The 15,705-nt window shown below is 66.2% G+C and overlaps 3 protein-coding genes and 1 pseudogene across 9 annotated transcripts in view; 1 reads left to right on the top strand and 3 right to left on the bottom strand.

Annotated features, from left to right (window-relative positions):
* Nucleotides 1-5: 5 nt before the first annotated feature.
* Nucleotides 6-4,720, bottom strand: LOC122170202 (annotated as a pseudogene).
* On the bottom strand, nt 4,065-7,942 carry LOC122170200 (FAD synthase-like). 2 transcript variants are annotated; one of them, XR_006171712.1, is made up of 8 exons: nt 7,796-7,942; nt 6,648-7,407; nt 6,183-6,330; nt 5,977-6,075; nt 5,709-5,898; nt 5,269-5,342; nt 4,492-5,184; nt 4,065-4,209 (listed from the first exon to the last, which is right to left on the bottom strand). XR_006171712.1 is itself a non-coding variant. In XM_042836880.1 (7 exons), the coding sequence occupies exons 1-7, from the start codon at nt 7,925-7,927 to the stop codon at nt 5,049-5,051; spliced, it is 1,539 nt and encodes a 512-aa protein (XP_042692814.1). In that variant the 5' UTR covers nt 7,928-7,942; the 3' UTR covers nt 4,442-5,048. The 2 variants fall into 2 exon arrangements, 1 of the variants encoding a protein (XP_042692814.1); XM_042836880.1 differs by lacking the exon at nt 4,065-4,209 and having other exon boundaries at nt 4,442-5,184.
* Nucleotides 7,943-8,212: 270 nt separating this feature from the next.
* The window catches only part of LOC122170199 (SHC-transforming protein 1-like), an 11,652-nt gene continuing 4,159 nt past the window's right edge, over nt 8,213-15,705 (top strand). Inside the window, exons 1-3 of one of the 6 annotated variants that reach the window (XM_042836877.1) lie at nt 9,716-9,773; nt 11,719-11,784; nt 15,506-15,667. In XM_042836877.1, coding sequence (XP_042692811.1) covers nt 11,746-11,784; nt 15,506-15,667 — 201 coding nt within the window. In that variant the 5' untranslated portion in view covers nt 9,716-9,773; nt 11,719-11,745. Of the gene's footprint in view, nt 8,779-9,688; nt 9,774-11,718; nt 11,785-14,922; nt 15,668-15,705 lie in introns of those variants that run through there. The other 5 variants (XM_042836876.1, XM_042836879.1, XM_042836878.1 and 2 more) reach the window with 5 other exon arrangements.
* LOC122170201 (cyclin-dependent kinases regulatory subunit 1) lies at nt 8,316-9,422 on the bottom strand. Its single transcript, XM_042836882.1, has 3 exons — nt 9,317-9,422; nt 8,700-8,827; nt 8,316-8,620 (listed from the first exon to the last, which is right to left on the bottom strand). Exons 1-3 carry the CDS (start codon nt 9,373-9,375, stop codon nt 8,568-8,570), a joined length of 240 nt encoding a protein of 79 aa, XP_042692816.1. The 5' UTR covers nt 9,376-9,422; the 3' UTR covers nt 8,316-8,567.

Raw genomic sequence — 15,705 nt, 5'->3', positions numbered from 1 at the left:
GCCCTCTCGTAGTCGAACACCTTCACCGAATACCCTGGCAGCACTTTGAGCACGGCCAGCCCGTGGGCTCCAGGCGGGCCCAAGGTGGGCGAGCTGACAAAGATGGGATGCTCGCTTCGGTTGTACGCCCAGACGGCGCTCAGCTCCCGGCTCAGCAGCAGCCCCCTCCCAATCTTCCCCCTGGCGCGGCGCACGGCGCGGCTGCGGTGCACGGCGGGCAGTTGGCCCAGGCAGAACCCGCTGCCCCGCGGCAGCTCGCTGAAGACGTTCACCGACGCTTCGTGCACGGCGTAGAGGCGACCCACGCGTGTCCGGTGCTCCCAGTACGCCAGTTTGCACCAGCAGCCGTCCCGTGCCGCGCTCCGAGAGATGCTGGTGTCTGTTGGGAGAGCGGAGAGGTGACAGAATCACAGAGTCACAGCATGGCCTGGATTGAAGGGACCTCAAGGGTCCCAAAGCTGCGACCCCACAGCGCCTGCAAAGCCACCGACCTGCCCACGTTTCACAGCAGCCCAGGCTGCCCAGGGCCCCATCCAGCCTGGCCTCCAACCCCTCCAGCGATGGACGGGGCATCGCAGCCTCTCTGGGCAGCTGTTCAGCCCCTCACCGCTCTCCCAGCACACAACTTCCCTGACCCCCAGCCTCCAGCTGCCCTCCCTCCGCTTCCAGCCGTTCCCTGCTCTCATCTCCCCTGCCCAAGAGCTGCCTCCCCTCCTGGCTGCAGGCTCCCTGCAGGCGCTGCAGGCTGCACTCAGCTCAGCCCCAGCTCCTCTTCTCCGTGCTGAACGAGCCCAGCTCCCTCAGCCTGGCTTTGCAGGGAGCTGCTGCAGCCCCTGCTCAGCCCTGCGGCTCCTCTGGCTCCTCTCCCACAGCTCCCTGTCTTGTCTGGGAACCCCCAGCCCTGGACGCGGTGCTGCAGACGGGGCCTCAGAGAGCAGAGCACAGAGGGACGATCGCCTCCCTGTCCCTGCTGCCCCCCCTCTGCTGCTGGCGCCCAGGATCCCGTTTGCTTTCCCAGCTGCAATCACACCCTGCTGTTCAGCTTTTCACCCCTTGGGACCCCCGGCTCCTTCTGTGCAGGGCTGCTCTCAGCGGCTGCTCCTTCCAGTCTGCATCAATGCCTGGCATTCCTGCGGCCCGAGTGCCAAACCTCGCACTTTGCTGTGTTGAACCTCATCAGGCTCCCCCAGGCCCACCTTTCAGTCCCTCTGAATGGCAGATCAGCACGGTGCTGCGTGGCTACACGTGCCTACCCCCAACCCTCTGCGTACGGTGGTCCCAAGGGACGCACTGGGATGACGGCACACGGGGGATTGGTGCCCGTGGGTCACACACGGAGCGCCCCATGGCCTTGCAGCCAGGATACGGCGATAGCAGGAATCAGTGAGCCGCTGAGCGTCGGCACGTAGGCCCAGGGCAGCCCCCTGGGGGCCACATTGTGTGCCAAAGTTGGGTGGGGGGTAGAGGGGGGGGGTCCCTGGTGGATGAGAAGGTGGAGCCCGGAGGCTTTGTGGCTTGCAGCCAGGCTGGAGCCGCGCCGCGTGCGTCAAGGCACATTGTGTGCGGCCCCGTGGGCAGCGCTTCCTCCGGCGGGGAGTCCGGAGCAGCCAAAAATAACAGGAGAGCTGAGTGCTGGGGTAAAGGGGGGGGGTGTTTGGGGGGGTGGATCCTCCCAGTAGAAGCCCTCATCCCACGTCGGCTCCCAGTTCTGCTCCTGGTTTTCTTTTTGGGTACCGCGTTTTCGGCCCTTACCGCGCCGCTCCGCGTGGTTGCAGCTGAAGTCCAGGAGCTGGGGGGACTTGGGCTCAGCTGGCCAGGAGGGGCTGATGGACTTCGAGTAGGGGGGTGGAGGGGTCTCTGGAATGGGGATGGGAAGCAGTGAGGTGTTGAGCACGTCCCAGTTTTCTAAATGTCACCCCATATCCTGATCCCATTCCCACCGGGGACCGAACGCCAAAGGGACCCCAGGGACCAGGGGCTGGAGGGGTCGCAAGGATCAGGAGTTGAAGGGACCCCAGGGGCTGCAGGGATCCCAGGGACCAGGAGTTGGAGGGACCACAAGGACCAGGGGCTGGAGGGACCCCAAGGGGTTACAGAGACCCCAGAAATCAGGGGCTCGAGGGGGACCACTGGGACCAGGGGTTGAAGGGGTTGAAGGGAACACGAGGACGAGGGGCTATGGGGACCCCAAGGGGTTACAGGGACCCCAGGGACCAGGAATTGGAGGGACCACAAGGACCAGGGGCTGGAGGGACCCCAGGAGCTGCAGGGACTCTGAGGATCGGCCACTGGGGACCCCCCAGATGGCAAGGAGGGCCGGGGGGGGGGACTCACCGGGCGCAGCCAGACGGCTGAAGTGATGGGGGTTGCAGCAGAGCGCGGCCGCATCCCCGCAGCCCCCTCGGCCCCCCGCGCTCTGGCAGTAGCAGAGATGCTTGAGCTCATGGGGCTGCCGCAGGTCGGGCCAGCGGAACAGGCGGCACAGCAGCACCTGGGGGGGCAGCGCCTGCTTGGCCCCCCGCGGCACCCAGACGCAGCCGGACTCCCAGGCACCGCGGCTCTCCACAGCCTGCAGCAGCAGCTCCAGCTCCTCGTCCTTCAGCTTCTTGAACAGGGCGTGCGCCGCGGGTTTCAGGGCACCGGGACCCTCCTCCGGGCCGGGGGTCGGGCAGCGCTGCCGCCACAGCCGCCTCAGCAGCGCGGCACGGCGAGAACGGAACATGGAGCAGAAGGGCAGAGCTGGGGATGGGGACGCGGGTGTCACTCGATGCGCTCAGACGCATCGCACCCACCGTGTCCCCCCTGCCGCCACCGGGGCGACGCCGCATCCCCGTGGAGCCGCCCCATCCGTCGCACGCTGCGCGCCCACCGCCGCCATCCCCCTAAGTCGCGTTCTGCCCCCCAATAGAAGCCCTGTGCAGAGCAGCGTCCCCGTCCCCGTGCCACATATCCCCGTGCCACGCATCCCCGCGCCACGACCCCTGCGAGGGGGTCCCGGGGATGGGGTCAGACTCACGGTGGGCGGCAGAGCTGTGTGCCAGGAGATGGGGTCGCGCGTAGGGCCGCGCTGTGGGGCGGCCCGGACCGCTCTGCCCGCGGCTCGCCCAGTTCACAGCTTTTTCCTGTGCCGGGATTCTCCCCTCCCCCGGACCTCCCCGTTTAGGGAATTCATTGATTCGTGTGTCCGGACCTCGGGTTGTGGCGCGGATGGGGTCAGGACGCGGCGACAGCGGGGCGGCTGCGTGGGCTGTGGGGCAGGAGATGCCCACAGCGTTGCAGATGTTGGCACGGTGACCCCGTGCTGGGGGGCAGCGAGGGGGCAGCGAGCAGCGCGGCGTAACGACGCGTAACCCAACCCCACGGGAAAGGGGGGCGGCGGGGTGTCCCACAAAGCCCCCACTCCTAACGCTGTGCGGGCTGCAGGGGTGACCCGAACCCTCCAAATCAGGGCTCCCAGCTGCCCCCCAAGCCATCTCAGCAACCAACCTCCCCCCCCCCGCGGGCACAACGTGAGGGTGGGAACTCGTGCCATAACAAAGCCATCATGTAAACGGGACCCTTATCCCGAGCGGGGCCGCGCTTCCTGCTCCCGACTTCCCGGCGAGATAAGGGCGGCCGCGCCGGCGCCAGGCGTGCGCCACGGACGGGGCTTCCCTGCAGGGATGGAGCCCGCAGCCCCACAGCGGGGCCGGCACGGAGCGCTTTGGTTACACGGAGACCCCCGCCATCGACCCCGAGGGTCGCGGTGCCCCGTTGTTCCGTGAGTTGGGCTGCAAACCGGATTCTGGGGGTATGTTTTGCTCTGGCCGCTTCCCGGCGGCGGTGGTGCCGGGCGGGCGCGTGGGGTTGGGGCAGGAAACGGCTTGGAAGTCTCTAAACAAGGGACTGAGTCACAGCAGAGATAACCCAGGGGAGGGGGAAGCAGGGCCGCGGCTCCGCGGTCAACAATGGGGCCGGGGACCCCCGGGGGGGGGGGATGGAGGGTGGGTCTGGGCACGGCAGGGCAGAGACGCAGCAGGTCGAAGTTCTGGGGGTGCACGTGGGCAGGGTGGGGGGACGCTCAGTCCTCGACACACGCAGCCGCTCACACACTGCTCAGATTTATTGGGGTCGTGGTGCCGGGGGGGCTCAGGGTGGGCCGGGTCCTGGTGCTGGGGGTCCATCGGGTCCAAACCGGGCAGCGCAGAGCCATCGAGGGGCAACAGAGTCCTGGGGAGGGAAGAGAAGCACAGGAAGGGTGAGCAGCCCCAGGGGCACCACAGCCACGGGCCCCTCCTTCACTACGCACCACCGCTGGGACCCCCACATCACCCCCCCACCCCCCACAGACCGGCTCCCACACACCCCCACAGCATCGCAGCTGCACCCTTCCCCCTTCCAGCACCACCGCATCCAAATCTCTCCCCCTCACCCTATCGACTTCTTGAACACCGGAACCCCGCACCCCCCACCGCCACCCGGGACCACCGTGACCGGATCCCCGCCACTCACCAGCGTCCCGGCAGTCCCACCGTGGGGAAGGAGCCGTGCCCTACTCCAGCAGCTCCCGGATGCACCAGCTGCACAGCAGGAGGTAAACGCACTCCCGCAGCACCCGCAGCACCCAGCGGCCGAGCCGCAGCCCCAGGGACGCGTCGCCGGGTGCCGGCAGCTCCACGGCCTGCGCCATCCGCTTCACGGTGCCCGGTGGCCGGGCTGTCGCGGTTCGTAGGAGACGCATGGCAACGGGATCTGAGCGGGGAGGGATCGGCGCGGCCACGCGGAGCCCCGGGCGAGCGCTGGAAATTGCTCCATTCTCTGCGCTTCAAAAGCCGCCACAATGACGCGCACGTGGGGAACGGGGGGAGGGGGGGAGGCACCGCCTGGGGTCGCTTTTGTTCGGACGCGGCCGCTCTCGTTCCTCCTGCCGGAGCCCCGCACAGCACCAAGGGAGCGGCGCAGCCAAGCTCGGGCGAGACGCTGAGCGCAGCGGCTTTATTTAGCGCCGTCCCCAGCAGCGGGGATGACACCTGTGGACGCCATCGGTCTCAGCGCGGCTCCCCGAGCTCTCACCGGCGCGACGTGCGCTCGTCCTCCTCGTTTTCCAGCTCGTAGGCGGGTCTGTAGCTCTCTCGGCCGCTGGCGTCGGTGTAGAGCAGCGCTGGGTTCTTCATTGTGTTGGCCATGCTCCCCAGGGAGGTGTAGCTGTGAGGGGACAGCGCGGCTGTGGGAGGGCTGGAGGGCATCGCCCCGTGCTCTGCCCCTCCTCTGCCTGCTCCCCACACTCACCCCTTGTCGTAGAGGATGCAGTAGGGGACAAAGAGCTTGCGCAGGAACTCCCAGATGTCCCTGTATGTCCAGTCCTGCGGGCAGAATTGGGCAGGGATCGCTGCAGAGGTGGATGCAGAGGCTGCCCCTCGTCTCAGGGAAGGCACTCGTCTCCAGCTCGGCACGTGTGGAGCCCAGCCAGCATCCACTGCCCTCTGCCCAGAGCCCCAGAGCGCATCCATCCCTCCCTGAACACGGCAAAGGCCACGGCTGGGCAGGAATGAGCCCCAACCACCGGCAGCAGCAGTGGGGTGTCCCCACTGCGGGGCCACAGCTGGGCAACAAGGCCCTAGGGAGAGGAGAACTGGGCAGAGAAGCCCCCGAGGACGAGGATTCACTCCAAACTCACTCCCAGACAAGCAGGAACAGCCCCGTCCCCATCCCAGATGGCAGCAGCATACCAGCAGTGGGTTCACCCTCATGTACTGGGGCCAGTCGGGGTCCGTCATGCACATGGGGGTCAGGGTGCACGAGTAGGGGTCGGTGCGCCGCGTGCCCATCAGGACGGCCTCCAGCTGCGGCTGCTGCTCCTTCAGGGTGAGCAGGGCGTCCCGGATGGAGCCCTCCACCGTGCACAGCTGGATCTTGTACCTGGAGGGCAGGACAGGCAGCTGGCATCGGGGCGGGCCGTGTCGCTTGCGCCCAGCTGGCCCTCAGCGCCCCCCGTACCTCCGCACGGTGGCCTGGATGAACTGCTCCATTTCAGGGAAGGGAGACACGATGCGGATGTAGAGCACCTTCAGCTTCTCCTGCCTCTCCGGGTACCGCCTGGGGAGAGAGCCACCACAGGCAGCCATCAGAGACGCGAGGCAAAGCAGGCAGAGCAGGGCAGAGAGCCCCGAGCAGCCCTGAGGAACCCCAGCACCCCGCAGTACCTCTCCAGGGCAGCGTGGACCAGGTGCAGCAGGGCTGTGCAGTCCTTGCCCCCGTTGAAACCCACGCAGAGCTGCGCTAGGCTGTACCGCTCCAAAGCCTCCTCGATAGTCCTCAGTGCTGCTGCCACCTTCTGTCCCAGAGCCAAGCCTGCTGGGAGGGGACAGTCGGTGCCTGCTGGCGCTGCCCAAGGCCGCGCTGCCACGGCTCAGCCCCAAGGCCCAGCTCCTTCCTGCAGTGCCTCATCTCCTCTCCAGGCACAGCCCAGAGCTGCTGCTGGCACCGCGTCCTGAAGCCAAGAGCTCGCGTGTCCCTAAGGCACAACCATCCCCCTACCCAGCAAGGGGACGAGCGCCAACCCCAAAGAGAACTCGATGCAAATTCCACACCCGGGCTGCTCTTGCCACTGCCTCGGCCCCTCCACGTCTGCAGGAGCAGCACAAGGACCCCAGCTGCAGCTGCTGTACCTGACTCAGCCAGGGCATAGACCTCAGTGGAAGCCCTCGAGACGCAGTCAGTCACCAACGGCACCACCACGCCAGGAGGCAGCTTCTCCATCAGGAAGCCGTGTGCCTCCTCCAGGTGCTGCTCCGACTCCGAGTCCAGCGTCAGCTTCACACGGTAATAATTGTTGGCCCAGTCCGGGTAGGAACCCAAACTCACGCGGCCCTGAAAGCTGGCGTTGGCCTGATCCAGCACGGGAGCAATCTGCACCTCATCAGCTGCCACGTAGATGGCACGGGAGTGGAAGCAGGTCTGCTCACTGCGGAAAAGATGGCTGAGGCCATCCAGGGCACGTTCCATCAGTGCTGGGATGCCCGGGAAGATGTAGACGTTACGGACACTAACCAGAGGATACTTGAAGGCACTGCCTGTGAGTCGGTCCGTGCCATAGTTGAGGTGTGAGGACTCAGGGATGCGAGCCAGCTTCATCTCAGGGCACTGCATGTCCGTCTTGCCAAAGAACTTACGCACCAGGGCCACCAGCTCCGGGTGCGGGGCCACTTTCTCCCCAAAAGCTTTGGCCACGGCCTCGAAGGTGACGTCGTCGTGCGTGGGGCCGATGCCCCCCGAGGTCAGCACGAAGGTGAAGCGGGAGGCGAAGGCGGCCACTTCAGCAGCGATGGCGTCCACCTCGTCGGGCACCACGGAGACGCGGGCCACGCGCACACCCAGCGCACGCAGCCGCCGGCACATGAAGAAGGAGTTCGTGTCCTGAGTGTGGCCCTGAGGGGAAGGGCAGCTGCGGTGAGACCAGGCCTGACTGAGGCACGAGCCCGGGCCCAAGCTCCAGGTCAGACCCCCAGGGCCGACCTCAGGCCTGAATTCCAGGACAAACAGCAGGACAGAGTCCAGGACAGAGCCACAGATCCAAGCCCCAGGCCAGACTGCAGGCCTGACCCCACACCGGAACCCCAGGCCTGAAGCCCAATCCTGACTCCCAGGCCAGACCCCCAGGCGAGAAACCCAGGCCCAAACATCCGGCCCGACCCCAGACCCAAACCCCAGGCCAAATCCCAGACCCAAACCCCCGGCCGCAGTCCCTGAGCGCAGCCCTCTGGCCCGGCCCGACTCCAGGCTCAGCCCAGCCCCCAGCCGCAGGCCCCGCTCTCACCTTGAGGATCTCATCCCCGATAATGATGATCCCGGCGGTGGAGGCGGAGCTGTGCCCGGCCATGGCTCTGCAGGCCGCGTTCCGCCACGCGGTACCGAGCAGAGCCCCCACAACCCGCAGCGCCGCCCGCATGAACCCCGCCGAACCGAACCGGTTCCGCCACGCCGCCACCTCCCCGCGCTCCTATTGGTCGGGAGGAACGTACATCACGAGGCTCTGCGAGCTCTGATTGGTTGAGAGCGGACAGAGCCACTGCGGGGGGCGGTCCTACCGCTCCCCCTTCCCCCATAGCGCCATGGAATCGCCCGGCACACGTGCGCTTCCCCTCCCCCCTCCCGCCTTCCCCGCCCCGTTATCCCGGAGCCCTCCCGCCCTATGAGCCCTTCCAACACCCTCTCTCCGGTCACAGCTACACCAGAACCACCCGGGGGAGGGAGAGCTGTTCCTGAGCACCGGGAGCTCTTCCTGCCTCCCACCTCCCTCCCTCTCCCCCCAAAGGCAGAACAGCAGCGCACAGCAGTTCCCAAATATCCTTTTATTGAAGCTTTTGAGAACCCCGTCCCCACAGCGCGGTGCCCGGGGCTGAGCCGCTGCAGGTGCCCAGATGGCACTGAGTTCATGAGCATCTTAGGGACCCAGTGGCTCTGCCTCAACCGGGAAAGCTCCCAGGAACAGAGGGTGCGAGAGAGGAGGAGAAGAAGGAGGATGATGGTGATGATGAAGGTGCTTTGTAGCCCAGGCAGATGAAGGCTGCGGCCAGCCCAGGGAACGCTCACTTCTCTGGCTTCTTGGGCAGCGGCCGTCGGAAGAGGAGGATGTGTGGCTCTGTGGGGACGTAGCACAACGTCAGGTTGGGCTGTGGGATGGGAGCTCGCATCCCGTAGGGCAGCCATACGGGACTCACCTGGCTCGTGGATCATGTAGTGCACCCAGCCCTGGCTCTGCTGCACGCCCAGGTTCCGCCACTCCGATTCGGACATCAGGTGGGTTTTGGGCACCAGCTTGGCGATGTCTTTGGGCAGCATCACATGCCTGCGGCCGGGGGCTGCTCAGCTAGGGGCACTCTCCCGGTGCACCCCCCTCCCCCCGCCCACCCTCTTAGGCTCAGATCCCCCTCCCATTCCCAGATCGTTGTTCCTCCCCTTTCCCCCTCCGGCCCAGACCCTTTGCCTCCCCCCACTTCCACCCCACTCCCCTCTTAGGCCCGGACCCGGTACTCCCCACCCCCCCCAGATCCAAACTCAATGCCTCTCCCCCCCTTACTGCCTCCCACTACTCCCCCCCCTCCTCCCCTCAGGCCCAAACCTGGTGCCCCCCCCCATCCCCTTCAGGCCCAAACCCGGTACAGCCCGTCCCCCCCATTCCCCCATCCCAGCCGACCCTTCCATACTAACAAACCCCCCCTCCGTTTCCTGTTGCCGGAAGGACGCCATTACCGGGGACCCCCCTCCCCAACAAACAGCCGTTATCCTCCCCCCCCCATCAGACAACGGTTACCGCTCCTCCCCCGCTTCTCCTCACCGGTACTCGAACTCTTCGTCGTCATACTTGTCGGAGTAGTAGATCTGCTTGTGCGCCATGCCGCCCGCGGTCCGCCCCTTTCCCGGCAGCCCCCGCCGCGCCCCTCTCCTCAGCTCCCGGCGGCCGTTGGTTTTTCCCCCCCCGCCCCCCTCCCCCCAACGGTGCTTTCAAACACCGCCGCCCCGCGCGCTCATTGGTCCGCTTCGCAAAGGCGGGACGAGCGATTCGGAAGCTGATTGGACGACGGTCGAGCGGATACGCCCCTTCCGCTCAGGCTCGGGCGCCGCCTTCCGGTGGCCCGCCGGTTCGCGCGTCACGTGACGGGGGCGCGGTGAGGCCGCGGTGGAGGGGCGTGGGCCGGAAGTGAGTGGCGGCGTGGCGGGGGGAGGGCGCTCGGTGCGGGGCGCTGCGGCCGCCGGGACCGGAGGAGACCGGCGCGTAGACCCATGGTGCCCCGGTGAGCGTGCGGGTCGTCTTAGGACGGGTTGGGCCTCGTGCGGTGCTGCGGTGCGGCCTGCACGGCCTGCGGGAGCGGCCCGGGCCTTGAGGGGCTGCCGGTGGTTCCGTAGGCCCCGGGCTCGGCGGGGCGGGCCGGGCTTTGAGCTGCTGCGGAGCTTCCGGGGCTGCTGGGCTGAACCCGACCCGCTCGTCCCCACGCACGCTGGGGTGATGGGAGTCACCGAGCGGGGAAGTGGTGGCGTCGGGCTGCCCGTTCCCGGTGTTACCGGGGCCGGGCGCTGCCGGTGGTTGTGGGGGAATCGCTGATCGCCTCCGTGCTGCTCGGAGGTCCCGGAGCTCCCGGTGCCACGGTTGGGGTGTGTGTGAGGTCCGTCTGTCGGTGTGTCACCGTTGCCGGTTCCCGGGGCTGGCAGCAACCGGGGAGCTCAGAATGGGGACGGACCGACCCCGATTGGAGCAGAGCACCGGCCGTGCTCGTGTGCAACCTCCCTTGAAGGGACAGGTAACCGGGACAGAGCGTGCTGAGGTGGAAGTGCCCCATTCCAGACCACTGTCCTCACACAGCAGCATTGCTGTGTCCGTGTGTCCGTCCGGCTTGGGCCGTTCCCAGATCTCCAGGTCACTGGGTGTCCCTCACGGGCTGAGGAAACGTGGCCCCGCTCCTTCCTGTAGGATTAAAGCTGTGCAAAGGGCAGATTTCTCAGTGCTTTGCCCGCTCTGGAGCTCTGCACGGTTCAGCTGAGGCACTGCCACAACAAAGATCGAGGAACGAGCGGCTCTGCAACCACGCCACGGGCTTCTGGAGGATGGGGAGAGCCCTAAGCAGCACCCTTGGGCGCCAGGGGTGCTGAGGAGGCCGTGCTGAGGTCAGGTTGTGGCCCTGTGCTGCCCTGTGCCTCTCCAGCCTGGCTGTTTTATGGCTGTACACCGTCGCCGTTCAAACCCAGCCCTTTCTCCTCCTGCTGGCTTTTGGCACAGTGCTGTTCTCCTTTCCCTGCCTCTAACCTCGGCCCCAGAGTCCAAAGGGCCTCGTCATTTCTGCGCTTCCTCTGCAGTGAGTGATCTGCAATTGCTGCCTGCCTGGCCCTGCCCAGGACGGGGCTGCGGCGGCCAAACGGCCCCTCTTATCTCACTGCCCCCCGGGCTAATCCCATTAGCGCCCGCCTGGGCTCCGGCGCTGGCTTTGCAGGCCCCAGATAAGGATGTATGATTGCTGCAAGGAAGTAAATCGTGTTTGTTGTCCTGTTCTGCTTGGCTGGCCCGGCCCCAAACGGCTCCGTGGTGAGGGTGGGAGCGGCGCAGGGCTGGCTGGGGAGGGCAGGGGCGCTCATTGTGCTCCTGCTTTGCTCGCTGTGTTTTCCTTTCACCGCTGCCCTTCTCCCAGAGCTTCCTGCCCCTCCTGGCTCTGCTCACGTCTGCCCTTCCGTGGCCCCTTTCCACCGTTCCTTCCTAACACCACGATCCGTTTCACACGCTCCTGTGGCCACATCCTGGCTCCTCCCTGGGGACTTTGTGCGTCCTTTTGCAGTAGGTGCCAGCCTGGGGGGCGGTGTGGGCAGGAGCGGGGCACTCCTCCATGTCTCAGCACTTCTTCTGCCTCTCCTTTTGTGCCCTCTATTTTTGGGTCCTGACAGCTACAGGGCAGAGCGTTTATTTCAGGTCACAGAGTGACCGTAAACGAGGTCCTTTTGCTTCGGGGGCACTGCCAACAGGTGGCTGCCGACACCATTTGCCTGCAGGCAAGATCTGAGCAGAGCCAACCTCGTCCCCCCCGTTTTGTCCCCGTGCTCCCAGAGCATCCAGGCACCATCCTTCCTATGACAGGGCCGTCGAGGAGGAGGTTTCCCCGGGTCTCTCTCTGCCCCCCGTCTGCCTGCGCTCAGTGAGAAGCAGCTCTGCCTGCAGCAGGGCTGGCTAACTCGCTGTTTGTCCCTGAACCGCAGGTCGGGCTGCCAGACCAGAGGGGCTGAATGTTTGTTCCCTGCCCTCCGCCGGCGATGGAGTACGTGGTAAGGCCGGCCAGCGCTCGGGACTTCGGTGGAAGGGCTAGGTGGCTTCGGTGGCGGATCCTGCCTCCCCCTCCCCCTTCACCACCGGGGCCCAGCCTCAATTCCAGGCCTCCTCCACTGGTTCTTTTTTTTTTTCCCCTGCCCCTGTGCCAACAAGGCTGCTGGGAAGTTCAGACAGGTCGCACACAGACGCCGTGTGACGCTGTAGTGGTGTTTAGGGGAAAATCCAGCTCGTGGCTGGCTCTCGGCCTTTCTCTTTGCTCTCCCCGCCGTGCTGCAGGAGGACAGGGCACGGCGAGGGCTCCGTCTCCCCGTGTTGGCATTCGGGGGTCTCCTGCCCTCCGTGTGCCGACAAGCTGCGTACGTGTGGCAGCCCCTGTGCCTGCGTGCGCCTCGCCGTGACTTCTTGCCAAACCGCTCTTGTGTTCCAGCTCTCTGACTCAGCTCCTGCTTTGTGTTTCCTGGGAGGACGGCAGGGCTGCGAGCAGAGCCCCGGGGAAACGCAGGATCCTCCAAAGCAGAGCGCTGGGCACAGCTTTCAATTTGCTGTGCTGCATCCCCACTCTGCTCCTCATCCCCTGGGCTGTGCACGAGGTCACCTGGAAGCACGCAGTGTCCCCCCGTCCTGCACATAAGCAGGATCTGGCCGAGCCCTGGCTTCCAGTCTTGAGGAGCCGCTCTGCTGCAGGGCTGGGAGCTTGTTGCCAGCCGGTCTGGCGAGAGGAAGGGCTGCTGGGTGCTGCTCGGGGGCTGCAGGACCCGATTCCGTGGGGCTGCGCACGTCTCGGTTTGCCTTCGGTGCTCTGTGGCCCCTGGGCAGGAGGCTGCGATTGCTGAGGTGGGCTTTGGGGCTGTGGCTGTTGGGTCTGGGAGCGGTGACCTGCAGATGCTGGTGGGGATGTGAGGGCGCTGTTTGGCCTCGGCTTCGATGCCGGAGGTTCTGATAAAATCAAGAGTTCTTCTGTTTGGTAGAAAGGGAGATCTGTGAGAAGCAGGCACAGCTCGGGGCGCTGTGTGTGCCGGGAATTGCTGCTCCCTGCCCTGCTGCCTGTCTGGGCTGGGTCAAAAAGACCCTTTGCCCCTTTTCCAGCTCTCCTCAAGCAGCAGCCAGCCCCTGTTTGCAGATGCCTGCAGCCTTTCTAACAGCAGGACGAGGGGAAATGGATCCAAGTTGAAGGAGGGAAGATGGAGGTTGGATGTTAGGGGGAAGTTCTTTCCAAGGAGAGCAGTCAGGCCCTGGAACGGGCTGCCCAGGGAGGTTGTGGATGCCCCGTCCTTGGATGTGTTCAAGGTTGGACGGGGTCCTGGGCAACCTGATCTGAATGTGGATGTTTGGTGGCCCTGCTGGGCAGGGGGGTTGGAACTCCATGATCCTTGGGGTCCCTTCCAACCCGGGTGATTCTGTGGGTACTGTGCCAGGTGGGACCCCCAGCCCCACATCCGCAAGCCGGTCGGGTCCCTGGGGGCAAACCTTGCTGCCTTGAGCCTCCCTAACGCCGCCCAGCAGAGCAGGGCTGGCGGGTCCCTGCTTCCTGGCTCCCCGGCCCCGGGTTTCCTGCCTTTCTTCGGAGCCATCTTGCTGCAGGCCATGGGAAGGTCATGGCACTGAGCGGCCGCGGGGCCCCCGGGGGGGACGGAGCGCTTCGTGGGACGGCTCCTGCGGCACCGAGGTGGGGGCTGGCGGGCTGTGGGACCCGCTGGCATCGGAGCCCCGCACCGTGCGGGATCCCAGCTATTCCAGGCTGCTCCCTGCCCTCCGTTTCCCTGTCTCTGGGGCTGCGTGCCGACGGTTGGGAAGCAGGACGGCAGGTTTCGCTCCTGTGCTGGGGCTGAGCGGGGTGAGCGCTTCCCTTGGGCTGGATTTCTCTGGTTTCAGCTCGGTGGAGGAGTGCCCTGCCCACACAGAGGGCGCCTGGCGTGGGTCAGAGGGACCCGGAGACCCCGGGGGGGGAAAGCGGGGGGCGCAGAAGAGGAGAATCATGAGACAGCTTGGGTTGGAAGGGGCTTTAAAGACCGTCTTATTCCAACGCCGAGAGGCTGGAGGGGGGATTTCTGAGCTCCCCCATTGGCATGCCGGTTTGCGTCAGGCGGGGAAGAAGGGGCAGAGGGCAGATTTGCCCCGGTGCCCCCCACCACAAAACGGGGCTTTTGCCCAGCTCTGGAAATGGGGAAGATTTGCCCTGGCGCCAGCTCTGGCTTTTCCCCAGCTCCCGCTAGCTCCGCCTGTGACCTTGATTTTTCTGCTCCAGATCCTCGCTGGGTCCCCACCCCTCCTTACGAGCCCCTCCTGCGCTGCCTCCCCATCCCCGCACAGCAGAGCACAGCCGGCTCCTCCGCCTGTGAGTCAGCACAGCCCTTCCGATCAGCGGCAGCCCCTTCTCTCCTCCGGGAGGAGCCGGCGTGCGGGAAGCGGCAGCCATCGGCGGCTCCCAGCGGCTCCGTGCCGCAGCCCCGCGCTGAGCCCGGCTTCTCCCTCGCTGCGCCCACCTGTATCCTCCTCCCGGCTGTCTTCCTCCTCCTCTGCCAGCCTGGAGCCGAGCTGGACGTCCCTGCATCCCGAGGCTTGCTGGCATCGCGTTTCCCCCCGGCTTCAGCCGCCTCTCCCCCCGGCGATCCCGGAGAGCCAACGGCAGCTGCCCGCCGCCGGCACGTGGCTCGCGTAGCGCCGGCCGCCACAGAAGGACCTTGTTTGCTCCTGGACCGTGCTCTGAGCAGGGCTGGGCTGGGCTCGGATGTGCTCTGTGGCTGCCTTGTCTCAGGGCTTTAAATATTCATGCTTTTGATTTCCTCTGAGCTGCTGGCAACCGCTTGCGAGCACAGGGGCCAGAGCGAGCCGGCAGGGGCGGAGGGGCAGCGCATCGGGACCTCATCTATGGGGCACGGGGAGCTGTGCTGAGCCCCTGCTGAAGACAATGGGATTCGCCGTGGGTCCGGTTCAGGAGCGGCGTGGGGCAGTGGGGCTTGAGGGCCTCCCAGCTGCGTGCTGAGCCCCCTCACCGGCCGCTCCGTGCGGCCCCTGGCTGTAACCACAGCCTCGCTTCCTCCCCTCTGCACCCGGAGCAGGGGTTGCTCTCCATCCGCCCCGATCGCTGACGCTGGTTGCTATCAATCGGCTTTTGACGGCGTGGAGCTGGGCAGCCCCTGCTGCGCCTTCTCCTCGTGAGCCATGCGGGGCTGCTGGGCACCGGGCACGGAGCTCGGCCTCGATCGGAGCCTGGGGGAGGATTCCAGGAGGCTGTAGGAGCTCAGACGCTCCGTGGGGTCGCAGTGAGGGGTGGGCATGCGCCAGCCCTTCTCGCCTGTCTCCGCGATGGATCTCCTGCAGAAGAGCAAATACAGCCACCTGAGGAACGAGTCTGTCTCCTCCGTGGAGGAGGCGGTGGGAGCCTTGGGGACCCCGGCGTCCCCGGTGGAATCCCTGGCGGGCACGCGGTCTCTGCCTGGCTCCCTGTCGTCCTCCTCCCTCAGCCCCATGCTGCCTCTCGGGGAGCTCTCATCCGAGTCGGAGGACAGCCCCACCACCCTCTGCTCTTTCTTCCCCAAAATGGCCAACCTGAAGCTCTCGAACCCAGCCAACCTGCTCAGCCTACGGGGCTCATCGGCTAGCAGCCTCAAAGATGCCGGGAGCTCGGGGCAACCCGTCCTCACCGGGACGCTCACACCGGCACCGGGGGGAACAACCGGCCCAGACTCAGCGGGACCTGTCACTGTCTGTTCCCAGGATATGAACAAGCTGAGCTGTGCCAAGAGGACGCGGGTGGAAGGCGGCCAGCTGGGTGGTGATGAATGGACCCGCCACGGCAGCTTCGTCAATAAGCCCACGCGTGGCTGGCTGCACCCCGATGACAAGGTCATGGGTCCTGGGGTCTCCTACCACGTCAGGGTGAGTGCTGGGGCATCTCTGAGGGGTGGGAGTGGGTT

This window comes from Centrocercus urophasianus, unplaced genomic scaffold, assembly GCF_019232065.1.
Source record: "Centrocercus urophasianus isolate 14NV4802_14NV808 unplaced genomic scaffold, USGS_Curo_1.0 seq_641, whole genome shotgun sequence".
NCBI classification, from domain to species: domain Eukaryota; kingdom Metazoa; phylum Chordata; class Aves; order Galliformes; family Phasianidae; genus Centrocercus; species Centrocercus urophasianus.
This window is presented reverse-complemented; position numbering and strand designations above follow the sequence as displayed.

Coding starts and splice junctions, on each gene's coding strand:
- LOC122170200 (XM_042836880.1), bottom strand. CDS start 7,927: ATGCGGGCGGCGCTGCGGGTTGTGGGGGCTCTGCTCGGTACCGCGTGG. Junction 6,076..6,182: donor GTCCACGCTGCCCTGGAGAG/GTACTGCGGGGT, acceptor CTCTCTCCCCAG/GCGGTACCCGGAGAGGCAGG. Junction 5,899..5,976: donor ATCCAGGCCACCGTGCGGAG/GTACGGGGGGCG, acceptor CCTGCCCTCCAG/GTACAAGATCCAGCTGTGCA.
- LOC122170201 (XM_042836882.1), bottom strand. CDS start 9,375: ATGGCGCACAAGCAGATCTACTACTCCGACAAGTATGACGACGAAGAG. Junction 8,828..9,316: donor GACGAAGAGTTCGAGTACCG/GTGAGGAGAAGC, acceptor CCCCGGCCGCAG/GCATGTGATGCTGCCCAAAG. Junction 8,621..8,699: donor CTACATGATCCACGAGCCAG/GTGAGTCCCGTA, acceptor ACGTCCCCACAG/AGCCACACATCCTCCTCTTC.